The sequence below is a fragment of the Mus musculus genome, chromosome 17 (assembly GCF_000001635.26).
Source record: "Mus musculus strain C57BL/6J chromosome 17, GRCm38.p6 C57BL/6J".
Lineage (NCBI taxonomy): Eukaryota > Metazoa > Chordata > Mammalia > Rodentia > Muridae > Mus > Mus musculus.
In genome coordinates this window covers 5,965,077-5,987,272 of record NC_000083.6, presented here as the reverse complement: position 1 = coordinate 5,987,272, position 22,196 = coordinate 5,965,077, and the positions used below count along the sequence as shown (strand labels likewise).

General features: G+C 48.8%; 1 protein-coding gene and 1 long non-coding RNA gene across 16 annotated transcripts in view; one reads left to right on the top strand and one right to left on the bottom strand.

Moving 5' to 3' along the window:
- Synj2 (synaptojanin 2) overlaps window positions 1-22,196 on the bottom strand; it is a 114,487-nt gene that overhangs the window by 68,494 nt on the left and 23,797 nt on the right. For 8 of the 15 annotated variants that reach the window (XR_385128.2, NM_001113353.2, NM_001113352.2 and 5 more), the window contains exons 2-3: window positions 11,392-11,478; window positions 1,031-1,301 (exon numbers count right to left, since the gene is read on the bottom strand). Coding sequence is in view for 11 of the 15 variants with exons in the window: in NM_001113353.2 (NP_001106824.1) it covers window positions 1,031-1,301; window positions 11,392-11,478 (358 nt within the window). In the remaining 4 variants the exon portion in view is untranslated. Of the gene's footprint in view, window positions 1-1,030; window positions 1,302-2,178; window positions 2,253-11,391; window positions 11,694-22,196 lie in introns of those variants that run through there. The other 7 variants (NM_001357667.1, NM_001357665.1, NM_011523.2 and 4 more) reach the window with 4 other exon arrangements.
- Gm52312 lies at window positions 9,977-19,014 on the top strand. The gene is made up of 3 exons (XR_003952387.1): window positions 9,977-10,070; window positions 10,913-11,145; window positions 18,780-19,014. It is a non-coding gene; the product is annotated as a predicted gene, 52312 (long non-coding RNA).

The following is a 22,196-nucleotide window of genomic DNA, read 5'->3' as shown; positions in this document are numbered from 1 at the left end:
CCTGCCTAAGACCTTCCTAGCCTCGGGCCACAGCTTCAGGAGTATGTGTGACAAAGCTAAGACACATGCTGGTCCCCAGAGAATAATCAGATATTGCAGAAAGTCCAGCAAGCACCAGGCATCTTCAGCTAACTGTTGGTCTGCAGCCCACCTGGGCAGTTGGTTAGAAATGCAGGAGTCTCAGAGCCCGTGCCCACCTGCTCTGTTAGAGCATGCATCGCAACAGGGATTTCAGTGTCCAAAACCTAGCCACATAAACGGAAGAGGACCCAGGAGAATGTTAAGGCAGGGACTGGGGATGAATGTAATGAGGGTTTATGTATCAACAGAAGTGATACATTTAGAACAGGGAGCTGAAGCCCTACAGAAAGGACCCTTAGCCTACCACGGGAACCTTTACTGGTTCCTGCGGGCAATTGCAGCTAGGCAGGTACCAAGGAAGGGCAGAAACAAGCCTCCATGTCTGTGTGTGTGTGTGTGTGTGTGTGTGTGTGTGTGTGTCTGTATCTTTATGTCTGTGTGTCTGTGTCTTTATGTCTGTGTCTGTGTGTCTGTGTCTGTGTCTTTATGTCTGTGTGTCTGTGTGTGTCTGTGTGTGTGTCTGTGTTTGTGTCTGTGTCTGCCTGGGAAACTGACGTGGCTCCACAGGGAACTTCTTGAACCAAAGCCTTAAAAGACAGGCGTTGCAGAGATACAGCAGCAGGATTCCCATCACACTGATTCTGCCTGTATCTTTCATGCCCAGAGAGTCCGAGGGAGAGCATCACTCTCGGGTCCTGAGCAGGTGAAGCTTCCCAACACTCTACTCAGGGAACAGTTTCTTTTCTAGACCTGCCTGGGACCACATGAATACATTCCTAGAGCTAAGCCCACAGGGTGGGGATGCTGGGTTAGATGTCTTCCCTCACTATACAGAATGCAAGTGTGGTTCTCAATGCCATGCCACAGCTGACCCAGAACCCTGAGCAAGATGCAAGGCAGCAGCTCAGGTGTTGCCCAGAATCTGCCCTCTGTGACCCCAGTCCCTTACCAGAAGAAAGAGGTCCCCCATTCAGAGCCGTCATCACCCTGTTTCTGAGCCCTGATGGTCAGATCGAAGCAGGCGCCATCATTGGGCCATGCGAAATAGAACACCCCTGAGCTCAGGATTTTCTTTAAGGTGGGCAGGCGGTCCTCTTCCTTGGCCTCTTCCTGCAGGGGGTACAACTCAGTGGCAGTGATTTTGTAGATCTCTGCATCTGGAATTCTGCCCACTGACATGCAGCCTGTCACCAACACCAGAAAGCTCAAGGGGACGCCACCTAGAAGGGACATCAGACATAAGAATTATGGAACCTGAGCAGACTGCATCCCAGAGTTACACCCGACCCTAACAGGAGGGCCCTTTAAAATTAATTAATTAATTAATTAATTACTTTACATTCCATATTTTATTCCCCTCCCTGATCCACCCTCCAGCTGTTCCACATCCTGTACCTCCTCCCTATCCCCCTGTCACCATGTAGATATCCCCACCCTCTGTCCTGACCTCTAAACTCCCTGGGGCCTCCAGTCTCTTGAGGGTTAGGTGCATCATCCCTGAATGAACACAGACCCAGCAATCCTCTGCTGTATGTGTGTTGGGGGCCTCATATCAGCTGGTGTATGCTGTCTGTTTGGTGTTTGAGAGATGTCAGGGGTCCAGAATAATTGAGACTGCTGGTCCTCCTACAGGATCGCCCTTCTCCTCAGCTTCTTTCAGCCTTCCCTAATTCAACCAATTCTATTGGTTTAGTGCCAATATCTGCATATGACTCATTCAGGGGAGAGCCTTCCTAACTCCTGCCCCCTAGGCCTAGGGTAGTCTGCTCAACTACCCAGCCTGTACCCCAAGCAGGAGCACCAGAGCCACACCCATCTTCCTCAGCCCAGAAAAATAGGCTGTGCTCTAATAGACCCTAAGGTGATTCTGATGTGAAGGCTTTGCCATCCCCCCAACCCCCCATCTCTCTCCTTTCCTAGCTCATCTCTCAGCCTCAACTCCATCCTGACAGGATGAAAGGAAAAGCTAAGGGTTCCAGCCATCTACCTTCTAGACTGCCAGCACAAGCCTTTTAGCCTTCTTCCCTTCCTGACCACAGTCCTCTTCCAGATCCGTGCCCTCCATCCTCCTTGGCTCCCCCCACACCCACCCCTCACCTGGGCTCCCTCATAGCTATAGCAGGCACAGCCTTCTCAAACACGGCTGATATCAGACATCCCTGCTCGGATCCCTCTGTGGCTCCCACTGAGCCCCAGGACAGAAGTGAAGGCCCTTTCTGCTGTGTACCACGCCCCATATCGTATCCCCGCCCCATATCGTATCCCCGCCCCATATCGTATCCCCGCCCCATATGAGGGCTGCTCCCAGGCAGCTGCTCTCCAGGGCTGTGTTCTGCTGCTCCTCAATGGCCCACACATTCCTTTTTTTTTTCTTTTGTTTTTTCGAGACAGGGTTTCTCTGTGTAGCCCTAGCTGTCCTGGAACTCACTTTGTAGACCAGGCTGGCTTCGAACTCAGAAATCCACCTGCCTCTGCCTCCCGAGTGCTGGGATTAAAGGCGTGTGCCACCATGCCCGGCTGTATCACACATTCTTACACCTGCTCTAGTTTTATGGGAGATGTCCTCCCACTTGGATAAAGGTTCGGCTACCACCTGCCCAACATAGGGCTCCTTCCAACTGACTTCCCAGCCTCGGCTCTCTTTTCTGGCAGGGTGGAAGGAAGAGCTTTGGGTCCTTCTACGTTCTAGGATACAGTGAGTTCTCCTTCCCTCACTGGGTAAATGAGTTCTCCTTCCCCCTGCTCAGGTCCATGGGCAGCACCTCCTCCAAGAAGCTGGTCCTGTTCTTCCAGTTTGCAGTATCTGAAGCTTCCCAGCATCCCCCGGGACGGGCCTGGATCTATCAGGATCTTCTCCTCACCCTGCTGAGGCCTAAGGGATATGTCCCAGCAAGGTTTATTCCAAATGGCCAACGGCCTCTTGCTGGCCAAAGTGATGCTTTCTGCCATGCTTCTTTCTCCTCACGCTTTTGTAAAAGATCACAAAGGCATCCAACCCCACCATCCACCAACTCCGGCAGTTGCCCTCTGACACGTCACTGGGAGACTGGCTTTTATTAAAGAGCAGTTGCTGAGTAAGTAGGTCACAGCTCACACACGCTGGCTGATGCACTGTGGGGAGGAAGGGTGCCCACAGAGCCAGATATTAGCTTGACACATATATCCCCAGGAAGCCACTGCGAGACAACATAAGAGCCAGAGAGCTCTGCTGGGCTGTTGAAGCAGTCAGGGCTGAGCTCTTCCCAGGAGGACAGGTGAGTTTCAGTGGGGCTGACATCTTCAAGGCTGCAGACAGACCACAGCCTTGGTACCTGGCTGCCTGAACCACTGAGTTTAGTACTAGAGAAAAGCAGTATCCAGTGAAGTCCCCTGGCAGGGCCAAGACAGGACCCATCCCATGATCTGGGCTTGGGGCTCAATGAAGGAGGAGAGGATAAAGAGGGGAGAGGGGGCTTATAGAGAACGAGAGGGGACAGTGTCACCAGCTGAGGGAGGGCTTCAGAAAGTACAGGTACATTTAGAATGTACCGCAGAGACAACTACTCAGTGTGGTGGATACACAGGACGATGCTTCATGCACAGGCACCATCCAAACAGTGACTTTGTTGTGTCCACACTAATGTCAGCCATTTTATAGAGAGGGAGAGGGAGGCGAGTGGAGGCTGAGAAGCCAGGGGTGACTGTGAGGGGAACTTGGATCATCTGAGCGCACTGCGCCATCTGGCTATACCTTTTGGGCGTGTTATTCAGGCTAAGTCTGGCTCCACAGCTGGAAATCCCCATGATGCTGACAAGCAGCAGTGCCAATGGGCCCAACAACACTGCTGCTGAGTGTCACCATTGTCATCCCACACAAAAGTGTCCCAGGGGAGCTGAATCATGACCCAGGCACACTACATGGGATTTCCTCTAAGTCTGAGGTCTGCCTGCCCCTGGTCTGCCTGCCCCTGGCCTTCTGGCATCTTGCTCTTGGACGATAGAACAGATTCATTTGTGAGCCACTGCTCTTGACTCTGGAACTTTGCTACGGCAGCCAAAACAGACCAACACAGTACTCTTTGCCTATTTAAAAATGCATACGCAAGTTCTCACCTACAGCTTAAAAGCAGTATTGAGACGGAGGATTGGGCACTGGGCAGGTGCTAAGCACCGTTAAAAATCTTTCAAAATCATAATTAATGCTAATAAGTTAATTTTTAAAGTTTTTCTTGTAAGAGTCCTGGCATTTATTTTCCTATAAATAGGTAAGGGAGTGGGGGATGGGCAATCTGACTCTAATTGGCAGCTGTTGGACTCTTTTTTTGTTGCTTTGAGCAAAAAGATTTAAACAGCTGGTAGATTATCCTTGTGCTATCGCCAGCTGTTTTGAAGACTTCACAGATGCCTTTAAAAAGTTAAATTAAAAAAAAAAACTCACCAAATTCCAACACTACTGTGGATGCTAAGAAATGCTTGCTGAAAGGAGCCCGATATAGCTGTCTCCTGAGAGGCTCTGCCAGAGCCTTACAAATATAGAGTTGGATGCTCGCAGCCAACCACTGCACTGAGTGTGGGGTCCCCAGTGGAGGAGTTAGAGAAAGGAATGAAGGAGCTGAAGGGGTTTGCAAACCCTTAGGAAAAACAACAATATCAACCAACCAGACCCCCCAGAGCTCCCAGGGACTAAGCCACCAACCAAGAAGCACACATGGCTCCAGCTGCATATGTAGCAGAGGACTGCCTTGTCAGCCATCAGTGGAAGGAGAGGTTCTTGGTCCTATGAAAGCTCGATAGATGCCCCAGTCTAGGTGGGTGGGTGGAGGAACACCCTCATAGAAGCAGGGGGAGGGGAGATGGGACAGGGAGTTTCCAGGAAGGGGGGGGGGGGTGTCCCGGTAAAGGAATAACACTTGAAATGTAAATAAATTAAAAAAAAATAGAGTGTGTGTGTGTTTTTTTAATGCTACAATAATCATAGCTGTGGCACTGGCTCTTGAGGGCACAAATAGCCTCAGCCAGGACAGTTTGAAAGTGTCCATAGTAAACTTATTTTGCTATCACAAGCATCATAAATGACACTGCAGCCACTTCTACCCAGGTCAGAGACTCCCAGTGGCCTCCTTAGAGATTGCTGTGATGGGCACAAAGGGGACAGTACAAACACACTTTCATTTGTATGCAAAGTGTTTTGTGATTGGTGCAAACACAAACCTTTACATGTGAAATATAGCCTGATTGGTCCAAATACCCCTTCTTGGCTCTGTAAACTGGTTAAGCTGGCTAACTTAATGAGTGGGCCAAGAGACACCAACCTCTGCTGCCTGCCCTTGGCGTTGCCACACTAGCCCAACAAATAGCTTGTCTTAGGGAACAGTAAGAACCAACAGCCACGCAGCAGCAGCCGTAGCTGAGTAGGTAGCTAGCCAAGATGCAAAAGCGGCAAGGCGGCCAGCTGCCTCAAAGAAAGAGTAGCCCGGGCAGGAATAGCAGAGATGGCAGGCAGTGCCTAAGAGGACGAGGCTGTGAGCAAAGGACAGGCCCTAGAGGGCCTGAGTCTAGAAACTGTAGTCTCAGGAAGAGCTCCAGGGAGCTGACAAGCCTCTAAGGGCCAAGGGTCTCAGACACTCAAGGCCTGGGAGCTGGGGTATGAGCTGTTATATGGGCAGTTGTCAAGGGTGGGGGAATCACCACACCTAAGCCTGCCCACGAGCTTCAATGGCAGCTGCTGGGAAGGGCTAGGTTTTGTTTTGTTTTGTTTTTTCTCATTTTTAAAAATTTATTAGATATTTTCTTTATATACATTTCAAATGCTATCCCGAAAGTTCCCTATACCCTCCCTCCATCCTGCTCCCCTACCCACCCACTCCTGATTCTTGGCCCTGGCATTCCCCTGTACTGGGGCATATAAAGTTTGCAATACCAAGGGGCCTCGCTTCCCAGTGACGGCCGACTAGGCCATCTTCTGCTACATATGCAGCTAGAGACACGAGTTCTGGGGTACTGGTTAGTTCATATTGTTGTTCCACCTATAGGGTTGCAGACCTCTTCAGCTCCTTGGGAACTTTCTCTAGGAAGGGCTAGTTTTAAGACTTGTAGAATGAACCGGTCCTGATATCAAGACCTGCGTAAAAGGTGTAACACTAGAGGGCACCACCTGCAGCTGCTCCCACCTTCCTGCCGCCCAGCATGGAAGGATACAAAAGCCACCGAGGACTAGTACTTCTCTCTCCTTGCTTGGGCACAACTTCTATCTGGGTAGGGCAGAGGGGCTCGTCCCACTGATTGCCAGCATTATATTTGGCAGCATTTCTAGGCACTGACAGTTTCAAAAGGCAAACTTTCTGATCCTGCTTGACCAGTGCCCAGTGGATGCCGCTGGCCTCTTCCTGAGCAGGTGGGCCCTCTGATGCACTTTCACCCTCCACCCCCGCCCCAGGTTCTAGCCCTATCACAGCACATCCATGCCCTGAGATCTCCATGGGTCTCCCTCTTATACGATGCAGAAGTTAACCAGTCTCCTAACCTGGTTCCGATTTATCACTGCAGTCATCTGTAGTATCAGACTGCAAACCGTGTAAACAGTTGGAAGGAAACAAAACATTTTGGTAAGCAACCCTTTAACATAAAATGTGAAGACATTTTATAACAAGATGCTAAATATTATTACTTGATGGAAGGACAGTAGACTGCACCATTTCTAATTATAATGAGTGTGTGTGTGTGTGTGTGTGTGTGTGTGTCCGTCCACAGAAGCCAGAGGTGTCAGATCCCCTGAAGTCAAAATTACAGCCAGTTGTAAGCCAGCCAATGTGGGTCCTGGAAATGGAACTTGGATCCCCTGGAAGAGCAGGATGCACTTTTAATCATTGAGCTAGCTCTCTGGTCCCTCTGTTCTCCATTTTTATGGATGTTAACACAGTACAAAACTGTCTGTGTTGATAAATAAATAGTTGGGAATAGAAAGTTTAATTTTAGAACTGTCACTCAATTCTTCAAGATCCAGAGTTGGAGCTAGAAAGGAATTTTAAGTGATTTATCAGCAAAATTACTATTAATGCGCAGAGACGATATCCAATTCAGTTCTTCAGTTTGGTGAACTTAAAAACTAAGTTGGTGACTTAGAAACAAGTTGTACTGAGCCACTGACATGGCTGGCTTCAATAATCCTGACAGCAAGGCTTTGAAGTATGCCGTTGTTTGGCACCCTGGAGTTAGTTCATCACCCCCAGAGTGGGACAGCATGGTCATATTCTGGATGAGAAAAGTGACTTACAAAAGGAAGAAGGGTGACTGGGGGTGAGACCTGGGGGAGTCACATTCCTAAACCCAACTGCTACTACAGAGAGCTGAGATCTGGGAGTGGTCTTCATAGGAGCCCACAAGTCTGTGCATGTCTGTGGCCACAGAAGAGCATGAAGCCCTGGAATCCATGCTGGGCCATGGTCTCTCTTGGAAGGCCTCATCTGGCCCTGCTCACCAGTGAGCCTGACTGGTCCCGTTGCCCTGGTTCCCTCCTGCCCAGCCCTGTTCAGCGGCCCTTAGTTTTATTCCATGTGCTGTAGATTTTAAGGAAAGGTATGACGTTGAGCCCAGCAGTAAGCTGGTGGAGGTCACTGGCTCCTGCTCATCTCTGTTTGGTCTGGGCTAGCAATGCCACAGAGGTACACATCGTGGGTCAAAGCAAGATCAGAGGGATGCACCTGCCTCAGACATGTGAGGCCTCTCCTGAGGCTCACCTTGACTATAGAACCTGGGCTTTTCTACCAAGAAGAACAATTCTCTAATACCAAGAAGCAAAGAGAAGTCATCTAGGTTCAGTGAGGTCTCAGGAGTGGTCAATGTAGGCTAAATCCAGGGGTCTGAAGCCAGTGGGGATCTTACAGCAAGGTTAAAGCTCAATCTTAGCTGGGGCTGTGGATTCTATGTTCCTCCCATGGCTTGTTGGGGGACTCAGACAAGTCCCTTACCTTCTCTGGCCCTCCCAGTGGAACACACCAGGGACTTAGTAGAGTTCGAATCTTTCCCTGCTAATAGGCTCAGATCTAAATGCGGTGTGCCTCTGTAGTGTGGTCTTTAGCTCCTCTTCCCTTCTGTGTGCATAGCACAGAAGCAGTATACTCAGTACTGCACTATGGCCAGGCCCTCAGCCCCTGAGAGTGCCATCCAACACCACGGGGGAACCGGAAACGATCCTTGGCTAGCATATTTACCCAGAAGAAATTGGCAGACATTATATATCAGAGTCCCTACTCCCATAGCTGGATGCCAAGTATTTGCCAACACACTCCTGGCTATGAGTATTAAAATAAATTAGTCAAAGACTGACAATGGCCAGTCCATTTTAAGACTTGCTACAGAACGTGGAATGCCCTGCATCTCGGAAGGCTAGTGACTCAGACAGCCCTCGCCAGACAAATCTCCTTCTCAAGTGACCTCTGCCCGTATAGTGACTATTTGAGGAAACAGCCACTGAAGCCACCAGCCTGGCCTTTGTCTTCTCAAAGCCACTTTCACACTCCAGCTGTGGCAGAGACGGGGAAGGGAACAGCAGAGTTCCTCAGGGTGCAGTGGAGGGGTATGAGGACACAGACTCCTTCTCCCCAGAGTCAGGATGGCCACCGTGCCCAGAGCACACCCTATCACGTGACCAGCCTCCCCTCTGTGAGTATGAGGAGCACCCACAGATTTCACAGCTACCATGTTCACTCCTTCATGAAGAACTCTGAAGGTTGTATGGGGGAGCTGGGGAGCTGGCAAGCCTGGCGCACAGGCTGTGTGTACCGTAAAAGTCCGGGAGACACAATTCATTCCAGACTGGGGATTGAGTCATCCCTTTGCGGAAACAGGAAGGTCTTGAGAGTTCAGGTCAAGGAGGAACTGAGCCCCTGGTCCCACTGGGGTGGGTTCTTTTTGCCAGCTGTATTCAGGTCTATGCCTTGTATTGTGTATAAGCAGTCAGCTCTTAGCGAATCATGGGGCTCCTGGCCCTTCCTGCGGCAGGAGCAGCGGCTGGGCTTTCCTGGAGTCTATTATGTTTTCTAACACAAATGCCTGTTCTTCTTTTAAAGGACTGAACCTCAACTCTGAATTGAAAGCCCAAGGGGAAAGCAACAGAAGCCACACCCCATAGGGCACCTCCCAAAACACTCAAGGATGAAAAGCACAGAGGGAGATAGCTCAGAGCTACAGGTCCAGGAGACAGGGTGGGGGTGGGGTGGTGAGCAATGTGAGGTTAAACCAGCACTTCCAGAACATACCCGAAGAGGGTGGGTTGGAAAGACTTGGCTTTAATGGCCAACCCACCCGCATTTCAGCCACCAACTCACTTTTCAGAACATGCTGACAAGAGCTCAGGCAGTCCTAACATACTCAAAACCAAACTTCCTCCCCAGGGTCAGAGAGCCTTGAAGGCAGCTCTGTAGGGGACTCTTGGAGTCAGCTTTGGGACGCCACTCCCTGCTCTACTGTGGACCCCACAGATAACTCAGCTCACTCAGACATGGATTGACTCTGGGTCATTTCTCCTCCTACGCAGAAACAAGCCCAGTATCCGACCTCAGCTCACAGCTCAGGAAAATCCCCGTCCTGTGAGATACTGAAGGTATCAACTATCACTCTTCCTGTTGTAGGACACCAACCCCCTAACAAAAAGATACACGTGATAGCTGTGATGCCGCGGGGCACATGCGTAAGATCCAGGTCCCACCTGAAAACAACCTGAAGTAGTATCAGTTACCATGCTTCTGGGGGTCCAAGTCCCTGTCACGGATAAATCCATCATCTACTTGCGTTTCAAAAACAATTGACAACTGTACCTTTAAGATCAGACTTTGAGCCATGCCAAGTGCTAGGGTGTTACACCAGAGGAAAGGGGACTACAAAGGGGTGGGGCAGCTTCCAGGCCTTCCCTTCTGAATGCAAGCAGGATGCCAATCAAGCCTCCCTCCTTGGGGAACAGAGAAACAAAAAGCCTCACGCCACCACACGCTGGTGGGGAATCGCCACTCTGAGTAAGCTGCTATCCTCACAGCCCTCACCGAGGAAGATCAGGGCTCCCTGGGTCTATCACCTCAGAAAGACTCCACAGAGGGAAAGCCCAGCCCACACCCTTATCTGATCAGATCCACGGAAAGGGCAAAGCAGTGCAGTGCAGGCAGTTGGGTTGGTTTGCTCTGCATCCCAGCTGACCTCTTCCCCGTAAGTCTGGAGAATCTCTGAGCCTGATTCCTTTCTCCTTTTCTTGTAAACAGGGAGTCAGTGGTTACCACATGGGCTAGGGCTAAAGACGGAACATGTTAACCCGTGTCTAGTCTTTTTGGCACAACGTCCGCACCGAGTAAGTCCATTCTGTCATGTGAATACCAAATGTTTTTCCTAAACATTTCCGATTTGGAAACGAGGGCTGTAATCATCGTATCTAGTAGGGGAAAAAACATGCCGCCACAGAAACGGCCCAGAAAAGTATTGGCAAGCATATCAACGCTGTTTGGCCAGCCCTGAAACCTTGTCCAAACAGAGGCTCTGTGCTGCACAGTTTTAACCTGCCCAGTTCAGGAAAAGCCCCCAAGGCCTGAAGTTGGAAATTTCCCAGCCGTTCCCATCAGGAAAGTGACCTGTGCCCTGGCCTTGGCTGGAAAGGCCAGTGGACTCCACAACCTGGCCTTTCATGATAGGTGGGACTGCCCTATCAGGCTCTCCTCGCTGGGAGGAAGCAGAAGGTGGCTGCAGAGCTCTTGCAGAGGTGGCCGCCACTGGCTCAGGGCAAGCAGAGCTGCCTACTTCTTCCTGTGTGTTCTCTCTGTCGTCAGACCCATTTGGACACAGTTCCCTTCTCTCTCTCACTCCCACACAGAGTGTCGCAGCTTTTCTTTCTCTCCTGGCCACCAACCCCCCAGGCCCGCCCTTCCTCTCTGATACACCTGGGATGTCCAGCGATGCTGCTTCAGGTCATGGTTTAAGCCCTGGTCCAGGTCTACTGACCGGGCAAACCTAAGACGGTGGCAGATGCCTGAAAACCACACACATCACCATAGCAGAAGCCCCGACCACCTCGGAAAAACTTAGGCTGGGAAAGCAACAACACAGGTAAACTTCCTGGCACCCAGGGCTGGAAGTCATGCCCTTCTCTGCCCGAGATTGGCGATTATCAAGTTCCTGCCCACACCCTCTCCTCCCCATAGAGAAACAGGCTGAAAAATACAGAGTGACATCTTCAGAAATGAAAGTGTCTAACACAGACTAGACTATCTAGCTGGATGGGCTGCCCAGGCTAACACCAGGGACGGCCCACAGTGGGCGTGGAGGCCAGACTGCCGAGCCATAGTTACTCACCGGATTGTAACCTCAGCTCCCCGAGGCAGCCATAGGCATCCGTCAGCTTGCTATACAGTCCTTTAATGACTTCCTTCTCTTCCGGAGCTGGGGGGGAAAACACATCAGAGAGACATCAGCAAGCGAGTGGCTCCGTTCATGCTGGTTCATTCACACTGTGCTTGCCAATCTGGCTCACACCCACGCGAAAAAGGAAACGCAGACAATAGCTCGGCCCACAGACATCATGTGTATGGGTTTTAGGATCCAAGATTCACAGCAAGGATTTAGACCTTCCCACAGAACGCTGGCTCTCTGGAAATGCTGGAAGCTTCCTGGGTACGGAGTGGGGGTGGGGTAGCTGGAGAAGGTGCGGGGAGCCCTAGCGGTGCTGAGGCACTTTGGGTCTGGCCTGTTACATCACTCTTCCTTGCACGCACACACTGGAACAGGGTGAGGTCTCATAACCCACAAGCGAGGATTTTCTTCCTAGGTGTCAGCCACAGGAGCTCTATCTGGGAGATCCCCAGGACACTTTTACTAGGGGCCATCAGAGCACAGGGGTTGAGTGACTCAGGGTGGAGACAAACGGGCACCACCAAGCTGCGGACCTTCCTTACTGGTTGACTAGCAACAATGTTAGCGCCTAAGCAAAGGCCCAGCCTGGCTTAGTGCTGAGCAAGAGGGAAGGTGCATCAGCAAGCCTGCTGGTATGCCGTAGGCAGCACCTGGGCTTCAGCAGTGGGAGCAGGCTTAGGGACCATTTCTCATTTTCTTTCTTTCTTTCTTTTTTCTTTCTTTCTTTCTTTTTTTTTTTGGTTTTCAAGACAGGGTTTCTCTGTAGCCCTGGCTGTCCTGGAACTCACTTTGTAGACCACTGCACTGAGAACAAAATACAAACCCTAATCCTAGTGACAACACTATACTAGGGGGAAAAAAAAAGAAATCACAAAAGACCTCACAAATAGCCCAGGTGTATAGCCCTGGCTGTCCTGGAACTTACTTTGTAGACCACTGCACTGAGAACAAAATACAAACCCTAATCCTAGTGACAACACTATACTAGGGGAAAAAAAAAGAAATCACAAAAGACCTCACAAATAGCCCAGGTGTATAGGCTAACTGTACTCCTGGTGAGCAGGTGAACGTTGAGAGGTAGCGAGCAGATTCCTGGTTGGCGGGGGCTGAGAGTGGATGAAGGAGCGTGCCTTAATAGGGTCTCCTTTAAAGGGGGCCAAAATACTTTAAAATTAGATTGTGATGATGGTTAAGACAATCCTGTAAATACTAAAATGCTTAAAAGAAACATGGAACTATATAATTTCTGAGATCAATTATGTGGAATGTGAATTACATGTCCATAAAGCTGGTATAAAAATCAACAGCAAACTAAGATGACAGAGAACACCAATTTTACTGGATTCTAGGTATTAAAGTATTGAAAAAAATTGTAGGGTTCTTTTTTATTGTGTGTGTCTTGTATGTATATATATATATATATATATACACATACATACGTGTGTGTGTGTTGCCACCCCTGGAACTGAAGTTATGGGTGGTTGTGAGCCACCATGTGGGTGCTGGGAACTGCTGGGAACAGTCGTTATAAGAGCAGCATGTGCTCTTAACTGCTCACCTGTCTCTCCAGCCCATGGTTAGCAAAATATTCTTGGGTCTTCCGTGCTTGCCTCACAGGTATAAGGCCCTGGGTTTGAGCCCCAGCATCACACACACACACACACACACACACACACACACACACACACGTACGTACGTTATAATGTAGCAATATATAAGTCTTACCGACAGTATATTTTTTAAAAACTTATTTTATATGTACTTGTATGCGTAGGGACTACATGCCACAGGACATATGTAGAAGTCATAGGATAATTTACAAGAGTGTTTCTCTCCATCCTTCAAGGAGGTCCTGGGGATTGAACTCAGGTAGTCAGGCTTAGTGGCCGGTGCCGTTACCTGCTGAGCCATCCCATCGGCCCTATTAGCACACATGGTCTTAAATAACAAAATCTGAACTGGGAGTGGAGACCCATATCCGAAACCCTAGCGCCTAGGGGCTGCGGCAAGCTGGGCCTCAATGCCAGGTGTGCAAGATCAGCCTGTCTCCAAAAAAAAAAAAAAAAAAAAAAGCCAAAAATAACAGTGATAAGATTGCCAAGTAAACAAAACCCAGCAGGGGGCCTACTAGCTGCTTCCCGTGCTGTTCAAGACTTCCTGTGAGGTAGAAGTGATTGTCACTTCTCTCAGTGACAGATGCAGGTGGGGAACAAACTGGTCTAGTTGTTAGGGCAATGCTGGCTGTCGGTTACAAAGGATGAAAATAAAGATGGCGTTTTCTTGTCCAAGAGCTCCAGGCCTCCCCTGAGAGGCAGAGGGTGGAGGCTGGCTGAATCTGTGTCTGCATCATGGCCGAGATGGGGAGAGAAATGACTACTGTTTGTCTTCCCAGCGGTCAGAAGTCTCCAGAAAGAATGGAGATCCCAGAATGAAGCTTGGGAGGGTGGGAGAGTGGGGGTTGGGAAAGGGGGTGGGGGGAGGGGGTGGGTCTGTACACCAGCCTGAGTACAGACAAGCTTCGGACAATCTGGCCATCATGGCTTCCTGTCCTTTGAAGAAGTCATCCAGTCGGCCATAAGCTCTGAGCCTAGCTTTAGTTGACGCATCCTGACGCCAAGTTCAAAAGATCCAGAACGGACTGGACTTTTTATCCCTCTCAACTGTTCCTCTAATGAACGCATCCATCCATCCATGAGACTCCATGTCCTTACGCGTTAGAAACAGAGGACCTGTTCCCAGTCCCAGAGCCACCTGCCCACTGTGCTTTCTCTAGCGGCCCTGAGAGGCAGTGGGAAGCCACCAGGTTCCCTTGGCAGAGTCTGTGATCCCTACCAGATAAGACAAAGGGGTTCCAGGGCTGGTGGTTGGTGGGATATACATCTGGAGCTGTCAGTGAGGTCAGAGACAGACCCTGCATCTCTGCAGGCAGGATAGAGGCAGGGGGCCACTTCAAAATGAAGGCTGGCTGTCAACATGGCTAAAACACCAATAATATCCTTAGCTGTATCAGATGTGGGGAGACTCAGTCCAGAACTTCCAATAGCCCGAGATCTCCCCTGAGGCATCGTCTCAGGCAAAGCCAGCTCCTTGACTAAGCCTGAGGAGAGGTAAGTTTGAAGCAAAGTTTATTAGGTGAGGCTAAGGGAGAACACATGCCTTAATACAGCATTAGAGAGAGGATTTCTCAGGGAGAAGACAGAAGACACCCAACCAAGACAGAGGCCTGGGCTTCTTAGGACGGACAGTTACATTTTGGTGTCTTCATGAAGGCTAGATACATGATTTTTTTTTTAATTACGTATTTTCTTCAATTACATTTCCAATGCTATCCCAAAAGTCCCCCACCCCCTCCCCCCCAACTCCCCTACCCACCCATTCCCATTTTTTGGCCCTGGCGTTCTCCTGTACTGGGGCATATAAAGTTTGCCTGACCAATGGGCCTCTCTTTCCAGTGATGGCCGACTAGGTCATCTTTTGATACATATGCAGCTAGAGTCAAGAGCTCTGGGGTACTGGTTAGTTCATAATGTTGTTTCAATGATAGGGTTGCAGATCTCTTTAGCTCCTTGGATACTTTCTCTAGCTCCTCCATTGGGGGCCCTGTGATCCATCCAATAGTTGACTGTGAACATCCACTTCTGTGTTTGCCAGGCCCCGGCCTAGTCTCACAAGGGACAGCTATATCACCGTCCTTGCAACAAAGGCTTGCTAGTGTATGCAATGGTGTCATCGTTTGGAGGCTAATTATGGGATGGATCCCTGGATATGGCAGTCTCTAGATGGACCATCCTTTTGTCTCAGCTCCAAACTTTGTCTCTGTAACTCCTTCCATGGGTGATTGTTTCCAATTCTAAGAATGAGCAAAGTGTCCACACTTTGGTCTTCGTTCTTCTTCAGATTCATATGTTTTGCATATTGTACCTTATTTCTCGCTATACTAAGTTTCTGGGTTAATATCCACTTATCAGTGAGTACATTTCATTTGAGTTCTTTTGTGATTGGGTTACCTCACTCAGTATGATGCCCTCCAGGTCCAACCATTTGCCTAGGAATTTCGTAAATTCATTCTTTTTAATAGCTGAGTAGTACTCCATTGTGTAAATGTACCACATTTTTTGTATCCATTCCTCTGTTGAGGGACATCTGGGTTCTTTCCAGCTTCTGGCTATTATAAATAAGGCTGCTATGAACATAGTGGAGCATGTGTCCTTCTTACCGGTTGGGACATCTTCTGGATATATGCCCAGGAGAGGTATTGCGGGATCCTCCGGTAGTACTATGTCCAATTTTCTGAGGAACCGCCAGACTGATTTCCAGAGTGGTTGTACAAGCTTGCAATCCCACCAACAATGGAGGAGTGTTCCTCTTTCTCCACATCCTCGCCAGCATCTGCTGTCACCTGAATTTTTGATCTTAGCCATTCTGACTGGTGTGAGATGGAATCTCAGGGTTGTTTTGATTTGCATTTCTCTGATGATTAAGGATGTTGAACATTTTTTCAGGTGTTTCTCAGCCTTTCAGTATTCCTCGGGTGAGAATTCTTTGTTCAGCTCTGAGCCCCATCTTTTAAGGGGGTGATACATGATTTCTGTTGCTTGTGAGTCATATTACAAGTCGGATTGTAATTTATAGCCAGGTTTGAAGATTACACAAAGTGTAAACTATAAGTAAGGCTTAAAAATTAAGAATCAAAATACAAGCCAGATTACTAATTTCTCACCTTAAAGAATTAGCTTATGTGGGATAGCTCAGCAGTTAGGAGCACATACCACCAAGCCCAACGACCTGAGTTTGATCCCTGGTACCCATATGGTAGAAGGAGCAAAACAATTCCAGGAGGTTGATCTCACACACACACACACACACACACACACACACACACACACACACGTACACACATGCAGAGTCATGTATATATGTATACACATGTACAAAATAACGTAATAAAACTTCTTTACAAGGAATTCTCTTTTGTAAATTAAATTGTAACATAGTGTATTATTTAGATTCAGGGAGGAGAGTAGCCTGCTCCTGAACTACAGCTGTGCTAGCTCGTGAAAGTATTCCTAAGAATACTTGAAGTGCTAAAGCTACCCCAGTCAAACTGGTCATGTAGCCATAAATGCCTAAAGTAAACTGGTGTCTGGACCAGCCATAAATTCCTATACAGTGTGTCCCTGACCTCAAGTTTATAAGAACTGCCTGTCCAACTAACTGCTATCTCTCCCCTTCTATAAACACTTGCCTGTTGCAGATGTCCCCAGCTGCCTTTCTACACACGTCACATTGTGGGTTTTGCTTTTAAAACTCAAACAAATTGGAGGCTGTAGCTGCTTTGCCTAGGATAGCCCTGCTTGTGGTAAGGAAAGGCGCCGTCTACCTTGACTTATTCAGGCCTCTTGGTGATTTCCCCTTCAGGTTCCCCACAAGAACACAACTCAAAGCTACAGATAGGCTGGGCCTAGTAAGTACAGTCCTGCTGCTTTAACATCCTTATTGGCGGTGTCTGCTAAATAATTAACACCATGTCTTTGGAGGTTTCTCAGATACGCTGAAGTTCCCAGTCAGGACTTCTGTGTCCCTTTATTTTCCCTCCCTCATATCCAGTTTATTATCTGTGGTTGTTCCCTGTAGGACACCAGGATGGCTACAGTCAGTCTCCAGTCCCCCAAGGGCCATGACATATGAAGTGGTCCTTGTATGAAATCAAGGGTCAGCCAGATGACTCGGTGGTTAAAGGCACTTGCCACCTAACCTGACGATGTGAGTTCAAGCCCTGTGAACTACATGGTAGAGGAAGAGAAGCTGTCTACAGGCTGTCCTCTGGCTTCCACGTGGAACCCCCGCTACAGATACACAAAGTTAATGACTACATAAGCTGGATACATGGCTCGGCAGTTAAGAACACTGCTGCTCTTCCCAAGGACATGGGTCCTATTCCCTGCACCCACATGGCACCTTACAACTGCCTGTAACTCTTGTGCGAGAGGACCCAATGGCTCTTCTACCTTCCTTGCATGTGGCACACACATACACACACACACACAAAACACCCATACACATAAGAAATACATAAAAATATAAAAATAGGTGTAAAATAACAATGTGAAATCGCCTACAAAGTGTACCTACAGTGGTCTTCATAAGGCCCCTTGCTCTCAGTATCAGACAAGAAGACATTTGCTGGGAAGATGTGCAATGGCTGATTAAAATGTGCCAGTGACTCTGCCCTGTGCATCAGTGACCTCAAAAGAGACTCACTGACCTCAGAGCTACAACACACTCAGAGAGCTGGGCCGATCTGTGCGTGTGCACTGTGCAAACAATGAAGAGCCTTTGAGCCTGGTGCCAGAGCTTGGCAAAGCCCAGGAGGGTCCTGGTGGAAAAACAGCCACTCAGCTTCTGTGTGGCATTTATTACCATCATGGCTCCCAGCCTGGGCTGGCAGGGGATATCCCTGGCAGCCACAGTGACTTCAAGGGATAGCTGTGGGAAGCTATACAATAGCTGAAATTGTATGTAAATTGTACGTAAATATTTATGAGTAGGAGCCACAGTTTTCAACAGACTCTCAAGGAGGTCTCACAAAGAAACCTTTGATCTCACAAAGGTTAAGAATCAGCTCAATGAATTAATCTCTTGACTGGGCATTTATTTTTAGGGATTGAGCAAAATAGCCTTAGTTGTATATAAGGAAATTGTAGGTCCCCCTGACAAGACAATCACGGATCCTACAGCTAAGTAGACTCTGCTGGCATTTGGGGGGGTCTTCTTGCAGCAAGTAAGGTATTTGTAAAATTAGGGTCTCAGCCTAGGAAACCATAGGCACAGCACCCTTTATATCACCTGACTCAACCCTGGCAGTCAGGCAAAGTGGCATCACATGGTTTAGCAAGAGTGAAGGTATCCTGGAGAGAAATGTGCCCTTCCCTTCTGCTGCCACACTACTGAAGTCATGCTCCCCGAGGAATTGGAATGTCCCCAGGTGTGATGGTTTGAAAGAAAACAGCCCCATAGGGAGTGGCACTGTTAGGAGGTGTGGCCTTGGTGGAGGAGGTGTGGCTTTGTTGGAGGAAGTGTGTCCCTGGAGGTGAGCTTTAAGGTAGGTCTCAAGCCAGGCTTAGTGGCTCACAGTCTTAGCCTGCTGCCGGCCGATCAAGATGTAGAACTCTCTCTGCTCCCTCTCCAGCACCGTGTCTGCCTGTGTGCCGCCATGCTTCCCGCCATGATGATGATAGACTAAACTTTTGAACTGCAAGCCAGCCCCAATTCAATTAAATGGTTTCCTTTCTTTATTTATTTATTGCTTGTAGTATGATGTCTCTTCACAGCAACAGAAACTCTAAGACATCAGGAATCTCAAGCTGTGGAAGGAGGGGAAGGAGAAAGCCTGTGTCAGCCAGAGGAGGAATTTACCTCTCAGGAAGAAATTATCTCACAGTTTTGAAAACTGACAGGACAGGCAGGACACCATTTATGATGGCTTGGAAATGCACTTGTCCTGGCTGGTTTTGTGTCAACTTGACACAAGCTGGAGTTATCACAGAGAAAGGAGCTTCAGTTGAGAAAATGTCTCCATGAGATCCAGCTGTAAGGCATTTTCTCAATTAGTGATCAAGGGGGTGGGGGGGAAGGGCCCATTGTGGGTGGTGCCATCCCTGGGCTGGTAGTCTTGGGTTCTATAAGAAAGCAAGCTGAGCAAGCATTGTGGGTGGTGCCATCCCTGAGCGGGTAATCTTGGGTTCTATAAGAAAGCAAGCTGAGCAAGCCAGGGGAAGCAAGCCAGTAAGGAACATCCCTCCACGACCTCTGCATCAGTTCCTGTATCCTGACCTGCTTGAATTCCAGTCATGACCTCCTTGGGTGATGAACAGCAATGTGGAAGTATAAGCTGAATAAGCCCTTTCCTCCCCAACTTGCATCTTGGTCATGATGTTTGTGCAGGAATAGAAACCCTGACTAAGACAGTGGGACCACACCTTGACCAGGACTGCATAGTTATACAAACCTCTTACCCTCTGTTTAAATGTGAGGCTCATGGACTTGAGAGTCACTGCACCTCTTTGTTTTCTTCCCAATCTGACTTCATTGAGTCTATATCTCCTGTTAGGTCTCACAGGCAATCCATATATCCAGAAATGAGCTCACACTGGGCTATAGGAGGATTTCTGGTGATTAGATAAAAGCCACTATTCCCCAGGAACTTGTGAAATGGAATTTCTGTCCCCACAAAAGGAGGTGTCCCTTGCCTTTGGCAGAAAGGACCTGTGGCTATCTGTGGTGCCTGCTCATGCTGGCCTTCGGGATTCCTCACATCTCTCTCTCTCTCTCCTCTAGGCAATTCTAGATGCCACCGGGTATGTTCTATCTCTTATTGACAATGAAAACCTTCCCCCGATAACAGAGAGGCCACATTGGCAGTTTCTTTATTGTACCTCTGGCCTGGATATTGGTAATATTTTAAAAAAATTATGCTGTTCTACTCTAAAAAAAAAAAAAAAAAAAGAAGATGTCTCTGGAGTTGGGTTATGGCCTGCTCTCTCCAGACCCAAGCATGCTTCTTTAAAAAGTTGTCTCCAGGACTGAGAGATGGCTCAGCAGTTAAGAACACTAACTGCTCTTCCAGAGGTCCTGAGTTGAATTCCCAGCAACCACATGGTGGCTCACAACCATCTGTAATGGAATCCGATGCCCTCTTCTGGTGTGTTTGATGACAGCGACAGTGTACTCATATACATTAAATGAATAAATAAATCGTTTTAAAAAATGTTTTCTCCAAAGTCTCTGCCCTGGGTCAAATGGGCCACCTGACTTTGTGATGGGGGCGGGGGAGCAAAATAGGACACCCAGAGAAGGCTGCCTGTGCTTAGACACAGCTGAGCAAATTATTCCCACAGGGATTACTGCTGCTTATCTCACTGTCCCCTGCTTGGCGGTGTTCACTGTCTTTACAAATGACAGATGTTTAACTCTGAGCACATCCCGCTTCTCACTGTGGCTCATCTTTGGTCTCTGTGATTGCTGCAAAGAGGAGAGGTGGCCTAGTTTATCAGGAAGACCAGAACCCAGGCTTGGATCTTTAATCCCATCCGTCCTTTATGCCCTCCAATACAGCTCTATCAGGTGACCGTAGTAGTGGCTTAAAATGACTTTGCAAAACTGAAAATCTTCGTCCCACAGTGGGAGTCACTACTAAAATGAAGGCTCTGCAGGACGCCTCCTCCTGGAGGCTTGTGGATGCAGTCTTGGGGTTTTTTCTTAGCTCTCAGCTCCTCCCTGTCTTTGAGCCCAGCACCAGCAGCAGCACCAGCACCAGCAGCACCAGCACCGGCACCAGCAGCGCCAGCACCAACTTCTGCCATTGTCTTCCCAGATCACTCTCTTCTCCTCCCCTGGTTCTTTCCTCCATTTTTCAAGAGCTACCCTGACACTGGCACACCCCACATCAAGGTCCCGGTCTGATCTGATCAGCTCTACAGAGTCAATTGCCTACAACAACTCCCAATAAGGTATAAGCTAGCTCACATGTACCGATTTAGGGTTAGCATGTGGTCCTCGGCTACCCCAGTTCTCAGGGTCAGAATCTGGGCCCTGGCAGCCCTAATGACCTAGGCCCAGTCACCTGTCCTCAACTGGTCAATTCAAGAAATAAGGAATAGTAAAAACAATTTATTCAATGTGGCCACCACTGGAAAGACAAAGAAAGATGTCTAATGGTCCCTCAAATTCATCTTAGGGACCCCACTCGAGGTATAAGTGTAAGCAGAGAGCAAGAGGGTTTGCATATCTGAGTAGTCAAGGTATAGTCCTACCAATCAGTGACCTACCATTGTCTCAGTGCAGGTCTGTCCTGCCAGATGGTCTGACATCTTGTCAGAACTGTATGAGAATCTCTGAGAGACAAGCTCCACTGGTTGGCAACAGGCTTCAACTTTTTCCTTCGTCCAACATGGCAGTTCTGGAGGCATTCCAGTTTCTTGGGCCTATTGTTTCCCTAACATGGTAGTGAAAGGGTAGGTGCAGCCTCTCTTTAGAATACGTTCACTTCAGACAGCAACAGTTATACCTTTCTGACTCTGCCACACATTCAGGAAAGGTGTATGGGGAGGTTGGAGGGGGGGCATCCTTTACCCAGAAAGCTCACTGGTAAAGAGTGTTGTCACACACATAAGAACTCTCCAGGAAAGGTCTGACCCTTGCTCTGAAGCTGTGATACGCAGCCTCATCAGGAGAAGTGAGGGCCGGGCCTGCTGTACACAGCCCTGGCTGTGGCCATTATCCTCCAGGTTCTCGGTGTAGCCAAGGCCAAGGACAAGGGAATAGACAGAACAGCTTCCCTCTGAGAATACAGTGAAACAGTCCTGACATCAACAAGGACTTCGGCTCCATTGACAAAGCCTTCAAGTCACACAGACCCCAAGTGTCATCCGGCTCACACTTGGCTCACCATAGAACACAGAGGCCTTTGTGCGTTCACTCAGCTCTGTAAACAAACCTGGGCAGGCTGAGCAAATGACAGGAAACGGTTAGACAAAAGTGATAGGGTCCAGTCCACACTTGAGGGGCTGGGAAGCTGGGGAAGCCGAACTGACCTGTGGCCCTGGGGGATCAGCATGTGATGGGGTGGGAAGGTGAGTTAAACAAACACAACCCGAAACAGCCTTTTGCAAATATTTATTAAACTAACAAAACCCAACAGGCTGGCTGCCTTGTCTTCCTACTCTATTCCTGTGAATTATTGACTCCGC